This window comes from Ranitomeya imitator, chromosome 3, assembly GCF_032444005.1.
Source record: "Ranitomeya imitator isolate aRanImi1 chromosome 3, aRanImi1.pri, whole genome shotgun sequence".
In the NCBI taxonomy this organism is placed as follows: Eukaryota; Metazoa; Chordata; class Amphibia; order Anura; family Dendrobatidae; genus Ranitomeya; species Ranitomeya imitator.
Window position 1 is genome coordinate 652,785,166 of NC_091284.1, and position 27,425 is coordinate 652,812,590.

At 45.7% G+C, this 27,425-nt stretch overlaps 1 protein-coding gene across 1 annotated transcript in view; it reads left to right on the plus strand.

Annotated features, from left to right (window-relative positions):
- TNFSF11 (TNF superfamily member 11) overlaps positions 1-27,425 on the plus strand; it is a 68,597-nt gene that overhangs the window by 25,352 nt on the left and 15,820 nt on the right. Inside the window, exons 2-3 of the mRNA XM_069758225.1 lie at positions 18,725-18,770; positions 18,851-18,937. Coding sequence (XP_069614326.1) covers positions 18,725-18,770; positions 18,851-18,937 — 133 coding nt within the window. The remainder of the gene's footprint in view (positions 1-18,724; positions 18,771-18,850; positions 18,938-27,425) is intronic.

Below are 27,425 nucleotides of genomic sequence, written 5' to 3' on the forward strand. Positions count from 1 at the left end.
TTCCATAGTCTCACTGCTCTTACAGTAAAGAATCCGCGTCTGTTATTATGCTTAAACCTTTTTTCCTCCAACCGCAGAGGATGCCCCCTTGTCCCTGTTTCAGGTTTATGATTAAAAAGATCATCAGAAAGGTCTTTGTACTGTCCCCTCATATATTTATACATTAAAATAAGATCACCCCTTAGTCTTCGTTTTTCCAAACTAAATAGCCCCAAGTGTAATAACCTATCTTGGTATTGCAGACCCCCCAGTCCTCTAATAACCTTGGTCGCTCTTCTCTGCACCCGCTCCAGTTCAGCTATGTCTTTCTTAAACACCGGAGAACAGAACTGTGCACAGTATTCTAAGTGTGGTCGAACTAGTGACTTGTATAGAGGTAAAATTATGTTCTCCTCATGAGCATCTATGCCTCTTTTAATGCATCCCATTATTTTATTTGCCTTTGTAGCCGCTGCCTGACACTGGCCACTGAATTTAAGTTTGTCATCCACCCATACACCCAGGTCTTTTTCATTGACCGTTTTGCCCAGAGTTTTAGAATTAAGCACATAATTATACATCTTATTACTTCTACCCAAGTGCATGACCTTACATTTATCCCCATTAAAGCTCATTTGCCATTTATCAGCCCAAGCTTCTAGTTTACATAAATCATCCTGTAATATAAAATTGTCCTCCTCTGTATTGATTACCCTGCAGAGTTTAGTGTCATCTGCAAATATTGAAATTCTACTCTGAATGCCCCCTACAAGGTCATTAATAAATATGTTAAAAAGAAGAGGGCCCAATACTGACCCCTGTGGTACCCCACTGCTAACCGCTACCCAGTCCGAGTGTGCTCCATTAATAACCACCCTTTGTTTCCTATCCCTGAGCCAGCTCTCAACCCACTTGCACATATTTTCCCCTATCCCCATTATTCTCATTTTATGTATCAACCTTTTGTGTGGCACCGTATCAAAAGCTTTTGAAAAGTCCATATACACTACATCCACTGGTTTCCCTTGGTCCAATCCGGAACTTACCTCTTCATAGAAACTGATCAAATTAGTCTGACATGAACGGTCCCTAGTAAACCCGTGCTGATACTGGGTCATGAGGTTATTCCTCTTCAGATACTCCAGTATAGCGTCCCTTAGAATGCCCTCCAGGATTTTACCCACAGTAGAGGTTAAGCTTACTGGCCTATAATTTCCGAGTTCAGTTTTTGTTCCCTTTTTGAATATTGGCACCACATTTGCTATACGCCAGTCCTGTGGCACAGACCCTGTTATTATGGAGTCTTTAAAGATTAAAAATAATGGTCTATCAATGACTGTACTTAATTCCTGCAGTACTCGAGGGTGTATCCCATCCGGGCCCGGAGATTTGTCAATTTTAGTGATTTTTAGACGCCGCCGCACTTCCTGCTGGGTTAAGCAGGTGACATTTAATTGGGAATTTTTATCACTAGACATTTTGTCTGCCATGTGATTTTCTTGTGTAAATACTGATGAAAAAAAGTCATTTAGCATATTGGCTTTTTCCTCATCCTCATCCACCATCTCACCCAGACTATTTTTAAGGGGGCCAACACTATCATTTTTTAGTTTCTTACTATTTATGTAGTTAAAGAATATTTTAGGATTATTTTTACTCTCTCTGGCAATGAGTCTCTCTGTCTTAATCTTTGCTGCCTTGATTTGCTTTTTACAGAATTTATTTAATTTTCTGTATTTATTTAATGCCTCCTCACTACCTACTTCCTTTAATTCTCTAAATGCTTTCTTTTTGTCACTTATTGTGCCCCTTACAGCTCTATTTAGCCATATTGGTTTCCTCCTATTTCTAGTATGTTTATTCCCATACGGTATATACTGTGCACAGGTCCTATCCAGGATGCTAATAAACGTCTCCCATTTTCTTTATGTATTTTTGTGTCTCAGGATATCGTCCCAGTTAATTGCACCAAGATCCTCTCTCATCCGTTGGAAATTTGCCCTCCTGAAGTTTAGTGTCCTTGTAACCCCTCTACTACACATCTTTTTAAAGGATACATGAAAACTTATTATTTTGTGATCGCTATTTCCCAAGTGACCCCCAACCCTTATATTTGATATGCGGTCTGGCCTGTTGGTTAATATTAGGTCTAGTAGTGCCCCCCTTCTTGTTGGGTCCTGAACCAGTTGTGAAAGGTAATTGTCTCTCATAATTGTCAAAAACCGATTACCTTTGCTGGAACTGCAGGTTTCTGTTCCCCAATCTATTTCAGGGTAGTTGAAGTCCCCCATAATAATGACTTCTCCTTGAGTCGCAGCTTCATCTATTTGCTTTGCGAGGATATTCTCCATTGCTTCCATTATTTTTGGAGATTTATAACAAACCCCTATCAGTAATTTATTATTTTTTCCCCCTCCCCTTATCTCCACCCACAGGGATTCTACATTTTTCATTAAATTCACCTATATTATCGCGCAGGATGGGTTTTAAGGATGATTTTACATATAGACACACCCCTCCCCCACGCTTTTCTTTACGGTCATTTCTGAACAGGCTATAGCCCTGCAAGTTAACAGCCCAGTCATGGCTCTCATCCAGCCACGTTTCAGATATCCCCACCATGTCATAATTATGCTCCAACAACATTAGTTCTAATTCATCCATTTTGTTGGCGATGCTTCTGGCATTAGTATACATGCACTTTGTTCCTCTCTGTACTTCTATTTCTTAAATTATTAACTGTTCTGACCCCACCCCCCATGCCACCGCCACCCCCAACTTCCTTATTTGTGCCCAGGTCTCTGTCTGCACTATCTTCCCCTCCTATAAAATGAATACCCTCCCCCCAATTCCTAGTTTAAACACTCCTCCAACCTTCTAGCCATTCTCTCCCCCAGCACAGCTGCACCCTCCCCATTGAGGTGCAGCCCGTCCCTAGCGTAGAGCCTGTAGCCAACTGAGAAGTCGGCCCAGTTCTGCAGGAACCCAAACCCCTCTTTCCTACACCAATTCTTGAGCCACTTATTAACCTCCCTAATCTCCCGTTGCCTCTCTGGCGTGGCACGTGGTACCGGCAGTATTTCGGAAAATACCACATTGGAGGTCCTTGCTTTCAGCTTGCAGCCTAATTCCCTGAAATCATCTTTAAGGACCTTCCACCTACCTCTAACTTTGTCATTAGTGCCAATGTGCACCATGACCGCTGGGTCCTCACCAGCCCCTCCCAATAATCTATCCACCCGATCAGCGATGTGTCGGACTCGAGCGCCAGGTAGGCAGCACACCGTTCGACGATCCCTGTCTTTGTGACAGATTGCCCTATCTTGCCCCCTGTTTTGGTATGTTGATAAATTAAAGGGGTATTCCAGGGAGAACTTTGTTTGCTGTTCCTGCCCTCATAAACTATAAAAATGAGATGTAATTCCATGTGACAGCAGCTGCTTCTCACTGTTCCCCCTTCCGTCTGGGACATTGTCACCCAGCAGTCTGAATCTCCCCGCTGTGACTACTACCAGTCCGAGAAGAGGGAAAAAAAGGCTACTAACCTGCAGATATGGGGTTAATAGCATTATCAACCTGCCCCGGCACCCACATTTAGCCAAACGCTGCGAGTACAAAATTAACTTTATTCCCCCCACAGCATTCCAGTTTCAGCCACGGGGGCGGCGCCGTCACTGGTGAGTCACCGCTCTGAGTGGAGGCTGTAACTGCACCCACAGCCCTGACTGACAGCTGGCTTTTATGCAGAGCAAGTATCAGTCAGAACCGTCGCCGCGGTTACAGTAGATGCTCTGTAATCTCAGAGCGGTGACTGAAACTGGAACGTTGCTGGGGGAATAAAGTTCATTTTCTCCCCGCAGTGTTTGGCTAAGTGCAGGCGCCAGGCAGGTTAGTAACACTATTAACCTGCAAATAAACAGCATATCTGTAGGTTAAAAGGTTTTTTTTCGGTGACTGCTTCTCTTTAACACTTTAAAATCAGTAATTTCTTGTATGAATTTTATTTTGGTATGGGTCACACAGATGGTAAAAATGGACTGGGCCACACTTTCACGTGAACATGTGAAAGAGGCCATAAATTGTATTGTGATGTTCTGCAGCAACTGCGGTGTATTATGAGGTTATTATGCGGTATATATGTAGATATATACACACACATTATTTACTCTTGCACTCACACATCACTATAGACTGAGGTTCTGCAGCAGCTGCAGTGTAGGTATACACGCACACACATCACTATAGGCCAGGGGTGTCAAACTGCATTCCTCGAGGGCCGCAAACCATGCGTGTTCAAAATTTCCTTAGCATTGCACAAGGTGCTGCAATCATTATGTGTAGGTGATTAAATTATCACCTGTGCAGTACAAGGAAATCCTGAAAACATGACCTGGTTGCAGCCCTCGAGGAATGCAGTTTGACACCCCTGCTATAGACTTTTCACTTTATGGTACTCATATGTCATATGTCAGGGGTGATGTGGAGACATGTGACTATCTATCACCACTGTGGATGTGATGCGGACAGATGTGATGCTCTATCACCACTGTGGATGTGATGCGGACAGATGTGACGCTCTATCACCACTGTGGATGTGATGCGGACAGATGTGATGCTCTATCACCACTGTGGATGTGATGCGGACAGATGTGACGCTCTATCACCACTGTGGATGTGATGCGGACAGATGTGATGCTCTATCACCACTGTGGATGTGATGCGGACAGATGTGACGCTCTATCACCACTGTGGATGTGATGCGGACAGATGTGATGCTCTATCACCACTGTGGATGTGATGCGGACAGATGTGACGCTCTATCACCACTGTGGATGTGATGCGGACAGATGTGATGCTCTATCACCACTGTGGATGTGATGCGGACAGATGTGACGCTCTATCACCACTGTGGATGTGATGCGGACAGATGTGACGCTCTATCACCACTGTGGATGTGATGCGGACAGATGTGATGCTCTATCACCACTGTGGATGTGATGCGGACAGATGTGACGCTCTATCACCACTGTGGATGTGATGCGGACAGATGTGATGCTCTATCACCACTGTGGATGTGATGCGGACAGATGTGACGCTCTATCACCACTGTGGATGTGATGCGGACAGATGTGATGCTCTATCACCACTGTGGATGTGATGTGGAGATATGTGACACTATCACCACCTCTGGATGTGATGTGGACACGTGACGATCTATCACCAATTTCTATGAAGAGGTAAGATCCGGACTGGACCAAGGGAACCCAGCGGACGTAGTGTATATGGACTTTTCAAAAGCTTTTGATACGGTGCCACACAAAAGGTTGATACATAAAATGAGAATAATGGGGATAGGGAAAAATATGTGTAAGTGGGTTAAGAGCTGGCTCAGGGATAGGAAACAAATGGTGGTTATTAATGGAGCACACTCGGACTGGTTCGCGTTTAGCAGTGGGGTACTACAGGGGTCAGTATTGGGCCCTTTCCTTTTTAACATATTAATGATCTTGTAGGGAGCATACAGAGTGGAATTTCAATATTTGCAGATGACACTAAACTCTGCAGGGTAATCAATACAGAGGAGGACCATTTTATATTACAGGATGATTTATATAAACTAGAAGCTTTGGCTGATAAATGGCAAATGAGCTTTAATGGGGATAAATGTAAGGTCATGCACTTGGGTAGAAGTAATAAGATGTATAATTATGTGCTTAATTCTAAAACTCTGGGCAAAACCGTCAATGAAAAAGACCTGGGAGAATGGGTGGATGACAAACTCACATTTAGTGGCCAGTGTCAGGCAGCTGCTACAAAGACAAATAAAATAATGGGATGCATTAAAAGAGGCATAGATGCTCATAAGGAGAACATAATTTTACCTCTATACAAGTCACTTGTTCGACCACACTTAGAATACTGTGTACAGTTCTGGTCTCCGGTGTATAAGAAAGACATAGCTGAACTGGAGCGGGTGCAGAGAAGAGCGACCGAGGTTATTAGAGGACTGGGGGGTCTGCAATACCAAGATAGGTTATTACACTTGGGGCTATTTAGTTTGGAAAAACGAAGGCTAAGGGGTGATCTTATTTTAATGTATAAATATGAGGGGACAGTACAAAGACCTTTCTGATGATCTTTTTAATCATAGACCTGAGACAGGGACAAGGGGGCATCCTCTACGTCTGGAGGAAAGAAGGTTTAAGCATAATAACAGACGCGGATTCTTTACTGTAAGAGCAGTGAGACTATGGAACTCTCTGCCGTATGATGTTGTAATGAGTGATTCATTACTTACCGTATATACTCAAGTATAAGCCGAGATTTTCAGCCCATTTTTTGGGGCTGAAAGTCCCCCTCTCGGCTTATTCTCGAGTCATACCCAGGGGTCGGCAGGGGAGGGGGAGCGGGGGCTGTCTAATTATACTCACCTGCTCCTGGCATGGTCCCTGCACGTCTTTTCCCCGGAAACGGCAGCTTCTTCCTATAGTGAGCGGTCACATGGTACTGCTCATTACAGTAATGAATATGCGGCTCCACCTCCCCGAAGGGTGGAGCAGCATATTCATTACTGTAATGAGCGGTAACGGTGACTGCTCAGTAGAGGAAGAAGCAGCAGCGCCAGAATCAGGTGAGAATAACGGGGAGGGGGAGCGCTGCGCTGCGCGATATTCACCTGCTCCTCGTTCCAGCCGCTGCCGCTCTGTCTTCAGCAGTGACGCTCAGGTCAGAGGGCACGGTGACGTAGTTAGTGCACGCCCTCTGCCTGAACGTCAGTGCTGAAGATGGAGCGGTGCCGGAACGAAGTCAGGTAAATATTGAAAGTCCCGGAGGCCTGAGCGATGGAGAGGTGAGTATGTGATTTTTTTTTTTTATCGCAGCAACAGCAAATGGGGCAAGTGTCTGTATAGAGCATCTTATGGGGCCATAACGTTTGTGCAGCACTATAATGGGGCAAATGTCTGTATGGAGCATCTTATGGGGCCATAACGTTTGTGCAGCACTATAATGGGGCAAATGTCTGTATAGAGCTTCTTATGGGGGCCATAACGTTTGTGTAGCACTATAATGGGGCAAATGTCTGTATAGAGCCTCTTATGGGGGCCTTAACGTTTGTGCAGCACTATATGGGGCAAGTGTCTTTATAGGGGCATAATCAACGTTTGTGCAGCACTATATGGGGCAAATATCTTTATGGAGCATCTTATGGGGACATTATCAACATTTGTGCAGCATTATATTGGGCAAATGTGTCTATGGAGCATCTTATGGGGCCATTATTAACCTTTATGCAGGATTATATGGGGCATATTTTAATATGGAGCATCTTATCGGGCCCATCATAAACTTTATGGAGCATTTTATGGGGCTCCTGATTCAATATGGATATTCAAAAACACTTAACCTCCTGATGTCTCAATTAATTTTACTTTTATTGGTATCTATTTTTACTTTTGACATTTACCGGTAGCTGCTGCATTTCCCACCCTAGGCTTATACTCGAGTCAATAAGTTTTCCCAGTTTTTTGTGGCAAAATTAGGGGGTCGGCTTATACTTGGGTCGGCTTATACTCGAGTATATACGGTATATTTAAGAGGGGACTAGATGCCTTTCTTGAAAAATATAATGTTACAGGGTATATATACTAGATTTCTTGTTAGGGTGTTGATCCAGGGTACTAGTCTGATTGCCGTATGTGGAGTCGGGAAGGAATTTTTTCCCCCAATGTGGAGCTTACTCTTTGCCACATGGGTTCTTTTTTGCCTTCCTCTGGATCAACATGTTAGGGCATGTTAGGTTGGGCTATGGGTTGAACTAGATGGACTTAAAGTCTTCCTTCAACCTTAATAGCTATGTTACCACTGTGGATGTGATGTGGACAGATGTGACGCTGTATCACCACTATGGATGTGATGTGGAGACATGTGACGCTCTATCACCACTGTGGATGGAATGTGGACAGATGTGACGCTCTTTCACCACTGTGAATGTGATGTGGAGACAAGTGATGCTCTATCACCGCTGTGGATGTGATGTGGGTGGGTGGATGTGATGTGGACAGATGTGACGCTCTATCACCACTGTGGATGTGATGTGGATACATGTGACGATGTATCCCCACTGTGGATGTGATGTGGAGACACGTGACGCTCTATCACCACTGTGGATGTGGAGACACGTGACGCTCTATCACCACTGTGGAGGTGATGTGGATAGATGTGACGCTCTATCACCACTGGGATGTGATGTGGAGACATGTGACACTATCACCATTGTGGATGGAATGTGGACAGATGTGACGCTCTATCACCACTGTGAATGCGATATGGAGACATGTGATGCTCTTTCACCACTGTGGATGTAATGTGGAGACGTGACGATGTATCCCCACTGTGGATGCGATGTGGAGACATGTGACGCTCTATCACCACTGTGGATGTGATGTGGACAGATGTGATTCTTTATCACCACTGTGGACGTGATGTGATGTGGATGTGATGTGGACAGATGTGACGCTCTATCACCACTGTGGATGCGATGTGGAGACGTGACGCTCTATCACCACTGTGGATGGAATGTGGACAGATGTGACTCTATCACCACTATGGATGTGATGTGGAGATGTGACGATGTATCCCCACTGTGGATGTGATGTGGACACACGTGACGCTCTATCACCATTGTGGATGTGGAGACACGTGACGCTCTATCACCACTGTGGATGTGATGTGGACAGATGTGACGCTCTATCACCACTGTGTATGTGATGTGGATACATGTGACACACTATCGCCATTGTGGATGCGATATGGAGACATGTGACGCTCTATCACCATTGTGGATGGAAAGTGGACAGATGTGACGCTCTTTCACCACTGTGGATGTGATGTGGAGACATGTGACGATGTATCCCCACTGTGGATGTGATGTGGACACACGTGACGCTCTATCACCACTGTGGATGTAATGTGGATGGATGTGACTATGTACAGTATCCCCACTGTGGATGCAATGTGGAGACATGTGACGCTCTGTCACCATTGTGGATGTGATGTGGATGGATGTGACGCGCTATCACCACTGTGGATGCGATGTGGAGACGTGACGCTCTGTCACCACTGTGGATGTGATGTGGATGGATGTGACGCTCTGTCACCACTGTGGATGTGATGTGGAGACATGTGACGCTCTCACAACTGTGGATGTGGCGTGCAGTGATTGTGCTACTTTCCACAGATGGGGACACCTGAAACTGCTCTGTTATTTTCAATACTGGAGTGATGACAGAGGTCACATCACTGACAGCCAATGAGTATGCAGAGGGCGGAGCTGGGCACTGAAACCAGGCGGTGCCAGCTCTGGCCATGATGTTAGATAATAACACACAGGGAGCTATCAGGTTTGGTAGAGCCGCAGGTAAGCAAAGTGGGTTCAGGAAATTAAGTGAAATTCAGGAGGAACGAAAGATAGAAACAAAAAAACTAAATTTATAAGGGTATTGTATATAACACAGTACAGTATAGCTTAAAATAAATTTGGATTTCAGGGTTGGACAACCTCTTTAACCCCTTCCCGACCTTTGACGCCATGTAGGCGTCATGAAAGTCGGTGCCAATCCGACCCATGACGCCTATGTGGCGTCATGGAAAGATCGCGTCCCTGCAGATCGGGTGAAAGGGTTAACTCCCATTTCACCCGATCTGCAGGGACAGGGGGAGTGGTAGTTTAGCCCAGGGGGGGGTGGCTTCACCCCCCCGTGGCTACGATCGCTTTGATTGGCTGTTGAAAGTGAAACTGCCAATCAGAGCGATTTGTAATATTTCACCTATTATAACTGGTGAAATATTACAATCCAGCCATGGCCGATGCTGCAATATCATCGGCCCATGGCTGGAAACACTAATGTGCCCCCACCCCACCGATCGCCCCCCCCAGCCCTCCGATCTGTCCGGTACACTGCTCCGGCTCCCCTCCGTCCTGTGCTCCAATCACCCCCCCGTGCTCCGTTCCACCCCCCCCCCCCCCGTGCTCCGTTCCACCCCCCCGTGCTCCGTTCCACCCCCCCATGCTCCGATCCCCCCCCCCGTGCTCCCCCCACCCCATCATACTTACCGATCCTGCCGGGGTCCATCCGTCTTCTCCCTGGGCGCCGCCATCTTCCAAAATGGCGGGCGCATGCGCAGTGCGCCCGCCGAATCGGCCGGCAGATTCGTTCCAAAGTGCATTTTGATCACTGAGATAGATTATATCTCAGTGATCAAAATAAAAAAAATAATAAATGACCCCCCCCTTTGTCACCCCCATAGGTAGGGACAATAAAAAAATAAAGAATTTTTTTTTTCCACTAATGTTAGAATAGGGTTAGGGCTAGGGGTAGGGTTAGGGTTAGGGTTTCGGTATGTGCACACGTATTCTGGTCCTCTGTGGATTTTTCCGCTGCGGATTTGATAAATCAGCAGTGCTAAACCGCTGCGGATTTATTTTTTTCTGCGCATTTCACTGCGGTTTTACAACTGCGATTTTCTATTTGAGCAGTTGTAAAACCGCTGCGGAATCCGCACAAAGAAGTGACATGCTGCAGAATGTAAACCGCTGCGTTTCCGTGCAGTTTTTCCGCAGCATGTGTACAGCGATTTTTGTTTCCCATAGGTTTACATTGAACTGTAAACTCATGGGAAACATCTGCGGATCCGCAGCGTTTTCCGCAGCGTGTGCACATACCTTTAGAATTAGGCTATGTGCACACGGTGCGGATTTGGCTGCGGATCTGCAGCGGATTGGCCGCTGCGGATTCGCAGCAGTGTTCCATCAGGTTTACAGTACCATGTAAACCTATGGAAAACCAAATCCGCTGTGCCCATGGTGCGGAAAATACCGCGCGGAAACGCTGCGTTGTATTTTCCGCAGCATGTCAATTCTTTCTGTGGACTCCGCAGCGTTTTACACCTGCTCCTCAATAGGAATCTGCAGGTGAAATCCACACAAAAAACACTGGAAATCCGCTTAAAATCCGCAGGTAAAACGCAGTGCCTTTTACCCGCGGATTTTTAAAAAATGATGCTAAAAAATCTCACACGAATCCACAACGTGGGCACATAGCCTTAGGGTTAGGGTTGGAATTAGGGTTGTGGTTAGGGATGTGATTAGGTTTATGGCTACAGTTGGGATTAGAGTTAGGGGTGTGTTGGGGTTAGTGTTGGAGGTAGAATTGAGGGGTTACCACTGTTTAGGCACATCAGGGGTCTCCAAACGCAACATGGCGCCACCATTGATTCCAGCCAATCTCGTATTCAAAAAGTCAAATGGTGCTCCCTCAATTCCGAGCCCCGACGTGTGCCCAAACAGTGGTTTACCCCCACATATGGGGTACCAGCATACTCAGGATAAACTGCGCAACAATTACTGGGGTCCAATTTCTCCTGTTACCCTTGTGAAAATAAAAAAATGCTTGCTAAAACATCATTTTTGAGGAAAGAAAAATGATTTTTTATTTTCACAGCTCTGCGTTGTAAACGTCTGTGAAGCACTTGGGGGTTCAAAGTGCTCACCACATATCTAGATAAGTTCCTTGGGGGGTCTAGTTTCTAAAATGGCATCACTTGTGGGGGGTTTCTACTGTTTAGGCACACCAGGGGCTCTGCAAACGCAACATGACGCCCGCAGACCGTTCCATCAAAGTCTGCATTTCAAAAGTCACTACTTCCCTTCTGAGCCCCGACGTGTGCCCAAACAGTGGTTTACCTCCACACATGGGGTATCAGCGTACTCAGGAGAAACTGGACAACAACTTTTGGGGTCAAATTTCTCCTGTTACCCTTGGGAAAATAAAAAATTGCAGGCTAAAAGATCATTTTTGAGAAAATAATTTTTATTTTTTAAAGGTAAAAAACGGGGGTAGATCACCTGCGCTAGTATGGGTGCCTCTGCTGGCACTAGAAGCTACACATGAGAACAATACCCGGCAATTAGGAGCTAACAATAGTTAGAATAGTGCACTTACTTCATACTGGGAAGATGATGTAGGCGTAGAACTTCCTAAAGCTGAGTGCCTGGCTCCGTACTGCAAGGTCAGGGGATAGTGGTAGCGCCTGGATCCGCGCGAGCCTGTACAGCAGGGTGAACGCTGGAACCAGGAAAGAACGGCCAACTCCTAGCGTGCCCCGGCCGGAAGCAACGCCGAAGCGGTGGCGGAGTGTGGGGGGCGTGGCGAGTAGCGTGACGTCACAGCTAATGGGCGGGCGCGTATGAGGATTATCCTCATACACGCCCGCCCATTAGCTGTGATGTCACGCTACTCGCCACGCCCCCCCACACTCCGCCACCGCTTCGGCGTTGCTTCCGGCCGGGGCACGCTAGGAGTTGGCGGTTCTTTCCTGGTTCCAGCGTTCACCCTGCTGTACAGGCTCGCGCGGATCCAGGCGCTACCACTATCCCCTGACCTTGCAGTACGGAGCCAGGCACTCAGCTTTAGGAAGTTGTACGCCTACATCATCTTCCCAGTATGAAGTAAGTGCACTATTCTAACTATTGTTAGCTCCTAATTGCTGGGTATTGTTCTCATGTGTAGCTTCTAGTGCCAGCAGAGGCACCCATACTAGCGCAGGTGATCTACCCCCGTTTTTTACCTTTGTTATCCATTTACAGGGTGATACACAGACCCTGTTTTTTATCACCAGCAGCTTCCATTCCCTCCTAGTCTCCACTCTCCGAGCGCCAGTGTATTTTTCTTCCATACAATTTTTATTTTTTATTTTCATGGCTCTGCGTTATAAACTTCTGTGAAGCACTTGGGGGTTCAAAGTCCTCACCACACATCTAGATTAGTTCCTTTGGGGGTCTAGTTTCAAAAATGGGGTCATTTCTGGGGGATCTCCAATGTTTAGGCACACAGGGGCTCTCCAAACGTGACATGGTGTCCGCTAATGATTGGAGCTAATTTTCCATTTAAAAAGCCAAATGGCGTGCCTTCCCTTCCGAGCCCTGCCGTGTGCCCAAACAGTGGTTTACCCCCACATATGGGGTATCAGCTTACTCAGGACAAACTGGACAACAACATTTGGGGTCCAATTTCTCCTATTACCCTTGGCAAAATAGGAAATTCCAGGCTAAAAAATCATTTTTGAGGAAAGAAAAATTATTTTTTATTTTCATGGCTCTGCGTTATAAACTTCTGTGAAGCACCTGGGGGTTTAAAGTGCTCAATATGCATCTAGATAAGTTCCTTGGGGGGTCTAGTTTCCAAAATGGGGTCACTTGTGGGGGAGCTCCAATGTTTAGGCACACAGGGGCTCTCCAAACGCGACATGGTGTCCGCTAACAATTGGAGCTAATTTTCCATTCAAAAAGTCAAATGGCGCTCCTTCCCTTCCAAGCCCTGCCGTGCGCCCAAACAGTGGTTTACCCCCACATATGAGGTATCAGCGTACTCAGGCCAAATTGGACAACAACTTTCGTGGTTCATTTTCTCCTTTTACCATTGGGAAAATAAAAAAAATTGTTGCTAAAAGATAATTTTTGTGACTAAAAAGTTAAATGTTCATTTTTTCCTTCCATGTTGCTTCTGCTGCTGTGAAGCACCTGAAGGGTTAATAAACTTCTTGAATGTGGTTTTGAGTACCTTGAGGGGTGCAGTTTTTAGAATGGTGTCACTTTTGGGTATTTTCAGCCATATAGACCCCTCAAACTGACTTCAAATGCGATGTGGTCCCTAAAAAAATGGTTTTGTAAATTTCGTTGTAAAAATGAGAAATCGCTGGTCAAATTTTAACCCTTATAACTTCCTAGCAAAAAAAAATTTTGTTTCCAAAATTGTGCTGATGTAAAGTATACATGTGGGAAATGTTATTTATTAACTATTTTGTGTCACATAACTCTCTGGTTTAACAGAATAAAAATTCAAAATGTGAAAATTCCGAAATTTTCAAAATTTTCGCCAAATTTCCGTTTTTATCACAAACGCAGAATTTATTGACCTAAATTTACCACTAACATGAAGCCCAATATGTCACGAAAAAACAATCTCAGAACCACTAGGATCCGTTGAAGCGTTCCTGAGTTATTACCTCATAAAGGGACACTGGTCAGAATTGCAAAAAACGGTCAAAATATGCTGGGTCATGAAGGGGTTAACCCCTGTAAGATTGTGCTTACTGCATGTGTAGGGGGACACTCGCTTAGCAACGGGATTCAGTCACACAGGCACGTTTTTTTAACACAAATACAGTCCATGCGGTTTATTATAGCATCATAAACCGGGTTATGCACAGTTCGTTATACGATACGATACACTTTATTGATCCCGTGGGAAATTATGGTATCACAGCAGCACAACTTAAATCATAAAAATCATAAAGGAATTACATAGTTGACATGACAGTGGAGTTGACAGAAGAACATTATACTATATACTATACTATTATAAACTCCATAGAACACAACAGGCACCAACCGGTGACATTATGTTGCAGCTTTGACTCAGATATTTCATATACGGCTTTAACTTACAGTTAAGACACTACACCCGCCAGCCCTCCTTGACTAGTTCCCAGGGGTGGCCGTACGCCATATCAACGTCCGTGTCATATAGCGCGCACCACATTGGTTCGCTATCAAAACACGCTGGACCTCACTTCATCCAGTTACTGTGGGAGACCGCACAGTTCATCACTATCAATGGAACACAACAATCACCAATAGTCTGTTCCACTGGCAGATACGTCTCTGCCGTTATGATAGCCCCCCCTTCCCGGGTGTTACCTTTCTGGAGCTCCTGCTCCACACGCTGACCTCCTGTCAGTCCTCTCTCTCTCAGGGAAGCTGCCTTACTGGGTTCACCAACTTGCCTGGCAGGCACACATCAGTTAGTCCAGAGCCACGGAAGGTTGGTAGCTTCCCCAACACAGACCGTCCAGGTCCACGGTCTCTCAGGTGCTCCAGGAAGACTCCACTCACAGGAGCTTCCAACACACACCGTCTAGGACCACAGTCTCACTGTGCGCTATTCAGGACGTCCATCCCACCTGGGACTGTCCAACACACTGGCATGTTCTCTTCAGGACTCCTACTCCCAGGACATCCAACACAGGTTGTGCTCTTCAGGAAGTCTACTCCCAGGACAGGCTATTCAGTGCGCTATTCAGGACATGCGTCCCTACCGAGGACCGTCCAACACAGGCGTGTGACATGTCCGGGTGCTATTCAGGACATTTGTCCAAAGCCCCACCACGTGCTCTTCAGGGAGATAGCTCTCCAGGGAGATAGCCCTCCCAACACATAGGCTCTCCAGGACCTTCAGTACATGAACCATTCAGGTCCACACTCTGAGACCATGTGACCCACACCCTGGTCACATTATGTAGCTTTAACCACTCTGACAGGTGGGAGTGTGTGTGTGTGGCTAGTTTGACCCGCCCATCTCTCATAACTAGCCCAGTAAGTCTCCCTTGTTAACACAATTTGCTTGTAGGACTACAGGTCCCAGAACAACATTACTTCAGACTTACCGCGCAGACTCCCTCTGCGACACATATCGGCCACTTACAATTCTGCCAGTCGCTGTTTCACCACCATTATAACCACAGATACACCTCCATGCATATCCCGAGGAGCACACACAGCGCCCCCTAGCTACCGGGGTCACTGCATCACACCGCTTAATGACTACCGATATGCCTTTTAACGGCTGCAGTTAAGGTTACTTAAAACGGTGCTGAGGTTTAAGGGTATAGCACCCCCCAGAGTCAGAATTTCTCTGGGATCTCAGCTACTGGGGTAGCTGAGACCCCAGAGAACATGATTCGGGTCAGTTTTTCCCGACCCTGGTGTTGCGATCTTTGTTATTAGCGGTATAATGACGACCGCAAAAAAAAGTCCGATTTTCCATTTAATTTCTTTCTCCTGTGATGTGATCGCATATCAGAGAGACAAATGGGGTCCCCTGATCCACCCCGATACCTCCATTGTCCATAGATCCTTCACCTTCCTCCTGTGATGTCCCCCGGGCCGCTGGCTTCTTCCGGGAGTAAATAGCAGGCGCATGTGCAGTGTGCCCGCCAAGATCTGCCAGCTGGCACCCGTTAACAATAAGAAATTGTTCCTATTGGTTCATTTTGATCACGGTGATAGACCCTCACAGTGATCACAATAATAAAATTGTAAATAAAACCCCCTTTTATCACCCCCTTAGTTAGGGAAACATAATAAAATAAAAAATATAGATTTCCATTTTTCAGTTAGGGTTGGGCTAAAGTGGGTTGGGCTAAAGTGGGTTGGGCGTTGTGGTTAAGGGTTGTGGTTAGGAGTAAGAGATTGTGGTTATAGGTTAGGGGTTGTGGTTAGGGATTGTGGTTAGGGGTTGTGGTTAGGGGTAAGAGGTTGTGGTTAGGGGTTGTGGTTAGGGGGTAGGGGGTTAGGGGTTGTGGTTAGGGGTAAGAGATTGTGGTTAGGGGTTGTGGTTAGGGGTTGTGGTAGGGGGTTGTGGTTAGGGGTTAGGGGGTTGTGGTTAGGGGGTTGGGGTTAGGGGTTGTGGTTAGGGGTAAGAGATTGTGGTTAGGGGTTGTGGTTAGGGGTTGGGGTTAGAGGTTGGGGTTAGGGGTTGTGGTTACTCGACCTGTTGTGCTCCATATATAGGCCCCCCTCCCCCTGTTTCCCTGTATATTTATACATTATGTAACTAGTCTTACTTACCCATCTGGCTCTTACCTCTCTCCCACATATTGTACTGTAGTTATTGGAGATATATATTTTTTTTCACACTCTGTGTACCCATTATGGAGGCATAGTCTCACCGTTCCTTATCATTTGGAATTTTGTCCTACACCTATTATTATTATGCCGTTACTTGATATATCTATTGCTCTGCTGGACTGTATATATGCTCTGTAACAGCTGTGTTTTTTATCTTACCTTTATATTTAATAAAGATTTTTCACGTTTGTTTAATAGTGGCATGTTCGTTTCACTCATTTGTTCTCCTGTCGTCATAAATTTTAATCAGCGTGCAACGTATTTCTACATTTTAATATCAAAACCATTGTTTAATAAGGTGGAGCGATTTGCTAAAGACGGTATTGGCTGTGAGGGATCACAGCTGGCATTTAATGGAGCGGTAGAAAAGGGATCTACCCTGAAATAAATATTGAATGACTCTTGAAGATTCCACTTCCTGTGGGGAGAATTTACAATTGCTTTCTTCCGATACTCATTCTCTGTCTGTCACATTGAATGGTTTTGCTGTTATAGCTTGCTGGAAATAGTCAGATTTCCTAAAAAAGCAAACAAAAAAAGATTGCAAATACAAAGTAATAAAATCACCCTTGCAATTTGCTCCAAAGATACTGAAAGTTTGTCGACGCCATGAAGAGCAGGCTCAGCCTGAGTCCACTCCGTACACCCGCACTCAACTTGTACGTGTGAAAAATGCAAAAAACACCAAAAATTGCACAGTATTTTTCTAAATAGGAAAAAAATTCCAAAAACGTATCTTTTTTTTTTTCTTTAATAAAAGGTTTTACATGCCTTTTAAAAATACATAAATGCTGCAAAGTGTGCGTGTAGTAATCACTAACCCAGTCACCAACAGAACTAAATCAACTTAAAATGAGTTAAAAGCTATATAAGGCCGGTTTCACACGTCCAGATAATTCCGGTACTGGAAAAAATCGGTACCGGAATTATCCGTGTCCGTGTGCCCCTACGTTTCTGTGGCACATCAGTGTGGCACACGTGTGCTGTCAGTGTGCCCACTGGGTACCACACGCACTGTGCTGGGTACCACACGTACCAGCATCTGGTGCTGAAGCCGCGATTCATATCTTCCCTGCAGCAGCGTTTGCTGCAGAGAAGATATGAATAATAGTATTTAAAATAAAGATCTATCTGCCATACGCCCTCCCACCCCCTGTGCGCCCTCCCCTCCTCCCCCCCCCCGCCGCTGTTCTGAAAATACTCACCAAGCTCCCTCATTGGCTGTCGCTGCTTCCTGTTCTGGCTGCATCTTCTCCTGTATGCGGTCACGTGGGGCCGCCGATTACAGCAATGAATATGTGGCTCCACCCCTATGGGAGGTGGAGCCGCATATTCATTACTGTAAATGAGCGGCCCCACGTGACCGCATACAGGAGAAGATGCGGCCAGAACAGGAAGCAGCGACAGCACATATATCTTTATTTTAAACACGATTATTCATATCTTCTCTGCAGCAAACGCTGCTGCAGGGAAGATATGAATCGCGGCTTCAGCACCAGTGGGGGGGACAACGCTTAATGTAGCGCTGTCTCCTGCACGACACACGGACTGCACACGGACAACGTCCGTGTGCGGTACGTGTTTTACATGGACCCATTGACTTTAATGGGTCCGTGTAATAGATGCGCTCCCACGAACACTGACATGTCTCCGTGTTTGGCACACAGAGACACGGTCCGCAAGAAATCAATGACATCTGCACAGATGCATTGATTTTTATGTGTCTACGTGTGTCAGAGTCTCCGGGACGTGAGGAAACTGTCACCTCACGTACCGGAGACACTGACGTGTGAAACCGGCCTAAATTGCATATATGGACGTTGGATACAAGTGTATGATGGACAGATATTCATAGTTACCCAGTGTACTAAGCAAGTATGATGGACACTAGTTCAGTGATAATAGTACTAATATTTCACTAGTGAAGGAACTCTATCTGACAATTACTATATCTATTCTGCTCCTTTCTTATAATGTTTTGTGTTTTGAACTTTCCAGGCAGTACAAGGACCAATGTCACAAAAGCAGTATCATATAGGGAATGGTAAGTTGCAGCTCAGTCGCATTACACATTATACTCTATTGTAAAAGTTTGACATCACTTAATTTCCATTTCATTATTAGAAATAATGCAGGATCCTGTATTGTCAAGGAGCCATAACCACGAGACGTGGCCAGCTGCACATCTTACGTTGGGTAACAGCACTTCAGGTAAATTGGAATATTGCACAGTGGTAGGCTATACAAAATGTAGCTTCATTTGCAAAAATATTCAAAAATCTTTGTTCTTAAAAGGAATCTGTCACCAGGCTTTTGCTATCCCATCTGTTAGTAGCTTGTAGGGGTTGATACCCTGATTCCATCAACATCACTTATGTTGCAATTTTAATAAGATCACTGTTTTATTATTATTATTATTATTATTATTTATTGTAATAGCACCATTTATTCCATGGGGCTTTACATGTGAGGAGGGGTATACATAATAAAAACAAGTACAATAATCTTAATACAAGTCATAACTGGTACAGGAGGAGGGAGGACCCTGCCCGCGAAGGCTCACAATCTACAAGGGATGGGTGAGAATACAGAAGGCGAGGGTAGAGCTGGTCATGCAGCGGTTTGGTCAGTCGGTGGTTACTGCAGGTCATAGGCTTTTATCTGCTAGATATAGCAGTTCTCTAAATGCTGAGCTCCGTATAACCCCACCCACACCATTGATTAGCAGCTTTCTGTCTATGTGCAGTGTACATAGAAAGCTGCCAATCATTGATGGGGGTGGGGGTTATACAGAACTCATCAATATGGAGGAGTATGCCTCAGCAGGTATCCTAGTCCTCTAGTGATTATTTCCTGCTGATAAAACATTGATTTTATCAAAACTACACTGAGCAGCCCAGTAAGTGATACATCTCTAGTCTCCTGGTCTGTCGCCACATCATTCTGCACTCAGATTAATTGGCAAAAACTTGGTGACACATCCCCTTTAACTCATGTCATTTGCATGTTCACAGGGCTCTTTCTTCTTCTTTTAATCCTGTTGTTAATGTCCTTTTTGCTCCTGATTGGGTGCACCAATACAGCTTATACATATACAAAGAGAATATATGGGGCAGCACGGTGGCGCAGTGGTTAGCACAGCAGCCTTGCAGCGCTGGGGTCCTGGGTTCTAATCCCACCCAGGACAACATCTGCAAAGAGTTTGTATGTTCTCTCCGTGTTTGCGTGGGTTTCCTCCGGGCACTCCGGTTTCCTCCCACATTCCAAAGACATACTGATAGGGATTCTAGATTGTGAGCCCCATCGGGGACAGTGATGATAATGTGTGCAAAATTGTAAAGCGCTGCGGAATATGTTAGCGCTATATAAAAATAAAGATTATTATATAGCACGGAGAGTCTCTCAATAAAATAAAACTTAACTTTTAATCACTAAAATAAAATGGACAAACTAACGTGACACAAATAACACGTGAGTAATCCCTGAGGGTATTGTATAGGTGTGACTCATATCACACTTTTGCTAGTTTTACATATACAAAGAAAGACAAATAGAGGTCACACACTAAAAAGTGATGCTCATGATATTTGCTGTCATATCATATTAGGGCAGGGTACGTAGATGATATATTGCCTGAGAAAATCCGTGGCACACAGACCAGGACCAAAATCACTCATGAAGACAGTCTGTTAAGGGTATCATAGAGGGGTGTGCCCCACTTGACACCCTCTCTAAACTTCAATGACACTCATTCATCTGATAGCCACTGCAGGGAAAATGGAAATCAACTGTTTGAGAGGTAGCCCATGTCGGTTAGCTAAAGGGCAGGTGCAGACGAGCATATTTTCGGTCCGATTGCGATCTGACAAAACATCAGGTTGCGCTCTGACAAATGTTATTCTATGGTTCCATGCACACATGTCAGATATTTTCCTTTGACTGAGTTGGTATTCGGATATTAGGATCGCTCTTGGCCATGCAAGTTAATAAGTCCGTGGAAAACATCGGGCTGTACTCGGGTGACATGCAAGTGTGGTCCAATATCCATTGACTGAAAGAATGGAGAAGTTGGAGAAATTTTTTCTCTAGTTTCTCCTCAACTGAGAGAATCGGATCATACTCTGATCACAGTTTGATCAGAGTGTGATTAGGATAATTGGCCTGATACTCTTGGGTGAGAGAATATACTGTTGTGTGTCCCTAGCCAATCAGGGATTTACACCGCCCAACATGCAGCATTAAATGCCTGCTGATCAGCTACTTGTTTGACAGGCAAAGTGCATTTCCTATGAACACAGAATGCCATTGTTTTCTGCTGAAAACAATGATTAAGTCATCTTAAAGATCATTTCAACTGATGAATGAGCATTTTCATTGGGTCATTAGCAGCCTGTTTACACTGGGCGATTAGAGGGAAACGATTGTAAAGAAACCACCGGAGCACTAAGCGGAGGAGGACATGATTTTGGGGGGTCAACCTTTAATTCCTGCAGTTTTGTTTGTATAGCGGTGTAGACTTTAAGCAAGAGTGATGTTGCTTTAAAACGAAGGTGCACAGTATGTTATGTGCATGGTGTGTTACTGTGAGGAGGGTGGAGCTTATATGAGGAGGTAACTCTGTCTCTCTCTGTGAGGAGGGTGGAGGCTTATATAGAGGAGGTAAATCCGTCTCTCTCCCTCTCACCGGATGAACTGAAGGAATCATCATCTCTGCAGTTTCAGGGAAGCATAATACTGGGGTCCACACTTTACATTACAGCTGATAGGAGCACATTCACCTCAGACATTGTGTATTAGTGTAGTATCAGCTCCTACATCATATATGGGATTAACATTACATCAGAAATTCATGTGGCCACCATGTTCCTCATGTGGCTGCTACAAGTTACCTCACACACTGCAGAGACAGCTCCTGTAGACATGGCTGATATATCACATTACTGCCATATTATAAAGAGTCTTCATGAGTTTTGGGTGCTACTGACTGTATAATATTGGAAACAAGGGCTGTGAGCAGATATCTGCCATGACACAGTGTCTGCCATTACCACGGTGGAGCTGGGTAGCCACATGTAATAGATACTGGTGAGATGGCAGCTGTTGGGGGATGGTATTTGTATGATAGAAAACAGCATGGACACATACAGTGTCTGCCATTACTATGGTGGAGCTGGCACTCACATGTTCTGGTGAGAGGAGAGCAGTTTGGGGATGGTATATCAGTCGAGGGATGGTATATGTATGATAGGACAGAGCATGGGCACATACATTGTCTGCCATTACTATATTGGAGCTCGGCAGGTACATGTATTAGAGACACTGGTGACTGAGGAGCATTCTGGGGATGGTATATGTTTGATGATGAGTGGCTGCACTTCATGTCAATGCTGTGTATACTAATCCTGCTGTGTGCTGATTATTCCCTCTCCCCTTCCCATTCATGGAGTCTTGTGTCCTCATCTTTGCTATATACTGATCATCTTGCGTGCACAGATTCAGTGCAACCAGGTTACTTTCACTCAGGGGCGGACACAGACAGCTTGGGGCCCCTGTGCAGGAAATGTGTTTGGGCCCCCCCTTCTTTAAAGGCGACAAAGCTAATATATATATATATATATATATATATATATATATATATATATATATATATATATATATATATATATATATATATATATATATATATATATATATATATATATATATATATATATATATATATACTGTAGAATATGCCCATGTATAATAAACACCTGTGTCTACTGCATATGTGACATAGTATACATTAATGTATAAGGGTATGGTTCCACGGTCAGGAATCGGCAGCGCTTTGGATGCAGCACATGTCCGCTCGGTCCAAAGCGCTGCCGGCTTTTGTACGAGTGATGCTTCCGCGTGTGTTCATTGAACACATGCGGAATCACCGCATCCTATACATTGGACTGTGATATTTATCTTGTGGAGACTGAGCGTCTCCGCAAGATAAATAGACATGCTACAGTCTAGAAAGATGTGCCGCATGTCCGTCTCTGCAGGGAAGCTGCGGGTGCCGCTGCATACATAGTGGACATTGGATTCCTTGAAATCTCATGCACTATGCTGTAACATCAGGAGCTGCGGACTGGATGCTGCGGATGTACACAGCATCCAATCCGCAGAGTTTACTGACAGTGGAAACATACCCTTATATGTGTGTTTAATGCAACAGATACAGTATATGTGAAAAAGTCTTCACTGGGGGATGGGCTCAGGGGTCAGTCCCAGCCTGGATCTGATACTGCAGTGATGACTGGAGTCCCGTCAGAGAATAGACTCAGTGATTTAGTGACTGTGTTCCTGAGCTCTGAACTCTCTGGTCCCTGCTGTGTGTGGATGAAAATCCTGCACTGACCAGAGAACACAAAGCTCGGGGGGTCACAGTCAGTAAATCACTGCTTCTAGTCTCTGACTGCTGCCCCTGTCTCCCCTCTTTACTCTGCAAACAATCCGTCACATTCAGACCGTTCTTTACCTCCTGTTCAGGGGGTGATTGAGGTCCTGCACAGCTGCAGCTTCCTTCCAGGCATGAGTGTGCAGAAGCCAGTGTGCGGCAGCTTCCTGTCTCGCACAGCCGCAGCGCGGAATGATGATGTCATTCAGCTGAGCCGCTGCTGTCTGTGTGAGAAAGGAAGCAGGAAGCATCCATTCCCTGCAGATCCGTTGCCATTTTCTCTTGCAGGCAGCAGAGCTGCAGGGATTGCTCCATGCCTGCCGCACATGAGGGCAATCTGGCCAGGGGGCCCCCGGAGCCTCGGGGCCGGATAGGCTGGCCAGATTGCCCTCTATATTAGCCGCCCTCAGGGGTGAACCTAGCCTCTCTGCTGCCTGAGGCGAACGAAAAAATGGCTCCTAACATAAATAAAAACATGAGAATTAGTTAGTATCACAAATAACATTTACATCCAGGTACCTTTTAGATAACGTCGCCTCTGGAGCCGTTCTTCTTTTCTTCATCTTGTCCAGATCCCATGATGAGTCTTCTCAGCCACAGCCGTCTCTGCAGACCTCCATCTTTTCCGCTCTTTTGCAGAAAGTCTCCACAAGATGCCCTTAAAGATACAGGTCCTTCTCAAAAAATTAGCATATAGTGTTAAATTTCATTATTTACCATAATGTAATGATTACAATTAAACTTTCATATATTATAGATTCATTATCCACCAACTGAAATTTGTCAGGTCTTTTATTGTTTTAATACTGATGATTTTGGCATACAACTCCTGATAACCCAAAAAACCTGTCTCAATAAATTAGCATATTTCACCCATCCAATCAAATAAGTGTTTTTTAATAACAAACAAAAAAACCAACAAATAATAATGTTCAGTTATGCACTCAATACTTGGTCGGGAATCCTTTGGCAGAAATGACTGCTTCAATGCGGCGTGGCATGGAGGCAATCAGCCTGTGACACTGCTGAGATGTTATGGAGGCCCAGGATGCTTCAATAGCGGCCTTAAGCTCATCCAGAGTGTTGGGTCTTGCGTCTCTCAACTTTCTCTTCACAATATCCCACAGATTCTCTATGGGGTTCAGGTCAGGAGAGTTGGCAGGCCAATTGAGCACAGTAATACCATGGTCAGTAAACCATTTACCAGTGGTTTTGGCACTGTGAGCAGGTGCCAGGTCGTGCTGAAAAATGAAATCTTCATCTCCATAAAGCATTTCAGCCGATGGAAGCATGAAGTGCTCCAAAATCTCCTGATGGCTAGCTGCATTGACCCTGCCCTTGATGAAACACAGTGGACCAACACCAGCAGCTGACATGGCACCCCACACCATCACTGACTGTGGGTACTTGACACTGGACTTCAGGCATTTTGGCATTTCCTTCTCCTAGTCTTCCTCCAGACTCTGGCACCTTGATTTCCGAATGACATGCAAAATTTGCTTTCATCAGAAAAAAGTACTTGGGACCACTTAGCAACAGTCCAGTGCTGCTTCTCTGTAGCCCAGGTCAGGCGCCTCTGCCGCTGTTTATGGTTCAAAAGTGGCTTTACCTGGGGAATGCGGCACCTGTAGCCCATTTCCTGCACACGCCTGTGCACGGTGGCTCTGGATGTTTCCACACCAGACTCAGTCCACTGCTTCCTCAGGTTCCCCAAGGTCTGGAATCGGTCCTTCTCCACAATCTTCCTCAGGGTCCGGTCTCCTCTTCTCGTTGTACAGCGTTTTCTGCCACATTGTTTCCTTCCAACAGACTTACCATTGAGGTGCCTTGATACAGCACTCTGGGAACAGCCTATTTGTTGAGAAATTTCTTTCTGGGTCTTACCCTCTTGCTTGAGGGTGTCAATGATGGCCTTCTTGACATCTGTCAGGTCGCTAGTCTTACCCATGATGGGGGTTTTGAGTAATGAACCAGGCAGGGAGTTTATAAAAGCCTCAGGTATCTTTTGCATGTGTTTAGAGTTAATTAGTTGATTCAGAAGATTAGGGTAATAGGTCGTTTAGAGAACCTTTTCTTGATATGCTAATTTATTGAGACAGGTTTTTTGGGTTATCAGGAGTTGTATGCCAAAATCATCAGTATTAAAACAATAAAAGACCTGACAAATTTCAGTTGGTGGATAATGAATCTATAATATATGAAAGTTTAATTGTAATCATTACATTATGGTAAATAATGAAATTTAACACTATATGCTAATTTTTTGAGAAGGACCTGTACAAGTGTCATTATAATGCTCCGGAATAAAAAATTGCCCCTCACTATATTGTCTGCACAAAATATGACCCCCACACTGTCCCTCTTATGGTACATGCTCTTCACACTGACCTCTCCTTTCTATACCGGCCCCCTCTTCAAACTGTCCACTCACACTGTGTCCCCCCTATAGGGCCTAGTATTTATACTCCATATTTATAGTCCATCCTCCCACCCTGTGTGCATGGCTCCCCCATCCTTCTGCCCTGCGTTCACGGCTCCCGTAATTCCTTCTCCCCTGCGTTCACGGCTCCCCCATCCTTCTCCCCTGCGTTCACGGCTCCCCCATCCTTCTCCCCTGCGTGCTGGGCTCCCCCATCCTTCTCCCCTGCGTTCACGGCTCCCCCATCCTTCTCCCCTGCGTGCTGGGCTCCCCCATCCTTCTCCCCTGCATTCACGGCTCCCCCATTCTTCTCCCCTGTGTGCATGGCTCCACATCCTTTTTCCCTGTGTGCATGGCTCCACATCCTTTTTCCCTGTGTGCATGGCTCCACATCCTTTTTCCCTGCGTGCATGGCTCCACATCCTTTTTCCCTGCGTGCATGGCTCCACATCCTTTTTCCCTGCGTGCATGGCTCCCCATCCTTTTTCCCTGCGTGCATGGCTCCCCATCCTTTTTCCCTGCGTGCATGGCTCCACATCCTTTTTCCCTGCGTGCATGGCTCCACATCCTTTTTCCCTGCGTGCATGGCTCCACATCCTTTTTCCCTGCGTGCATGGCTCCACATCCTTTTTCCCTGCGTGCATGGCTCCACATCCTTTTTCCCTGCGTGCATGGCTCCCCATCCTTTTTCCCTGCGTGCATGGCTCCACATCCTTTTTCCCTGCGTGCATGGCTCCACATCCTTTTTCCCTGCGTGCATGGCTCCACATCCTTTTTCCCTGCGTACATGGCTCCACATCCTTTTTCCCTGCGTGCATGGCTCCACATCCTTTTTCCCTGCGTGCATGGCTCCCCATCCTTTTTCCCTGCGTGCATGGCTCCACATCCTTTTTCCCTGCGTGCATGGCTCCACATCCTTTTTTTCCTGCGTGCATGGCTCCACATCCTTTTTCCCTGTCATACTTACCTCTCACCGCACAGCACAGAACAGAACTTCCTTCCTGGCATCTCTTCTGCAGCGTCTTCCTTCCTGTCTTCAGCGGTCACATGATAGCGCTAATTAAGGTCATGAATATGCGCATATTCATGACCTTAAATTAGCGGTACCATGTGACCGCTGAAGACAGGACGCGCTGCCGGCGCTGGGACGCAGTTGCAGCCACCGCTGGAGGAAGGTGAGTATTACGTCTTCAGGGAGGGGGGCGGGAAGGAGGGAGGGAGGGCGGGAAGGAGGGAGGGAGGGGGGGGGGCGGGAAGGAGGGAGGGAGGGGGGGCGGGCACTTGACCCCGGAGTTTTAGAAAGAAAAAAAAAAACTAGCAGCGCAAATTCACTTACTATAGAGTCTGCCGCCCTCTCTTCTGCCGCCTGATAGTCAAATCGCCTAATGGTAGCAGCGTCCCTGGCCGCCCTGCAGGGGCCCCCCAGAGCCTCCGGGCCCCGGTGCAGCTGCACCGGTTGAACCGGCGGTATGTCCGCCCATGCTTTCACTATATATGTGGTATCTGTGTAAAGGCCATGTCCAAATGTGTTGTATACTTAACATGTACCCCAGGTCTGTATCCATGATATCATTCCTCACTCTGCACTGGTGAATGAGCACCTTCATTGGATCACTGGCAGCCTGTTTACATTGGATGATTATAGGGAAACGATTGTAACGATTGTTCATAGAAAAGCTTTCACCACAATTGTACTGTGTAACTTCAGCCTAATCATTGCAAGAGCTCCGCATTGGAGACGTTATCTGAGACTTTTTTTGGCTAAAACTTTGGCGACACATTGACTTCTACAGTGTTTTATAGATTTGTTCATACTGCCTTATATTTAGCTTATGGATAATGGGCAACCC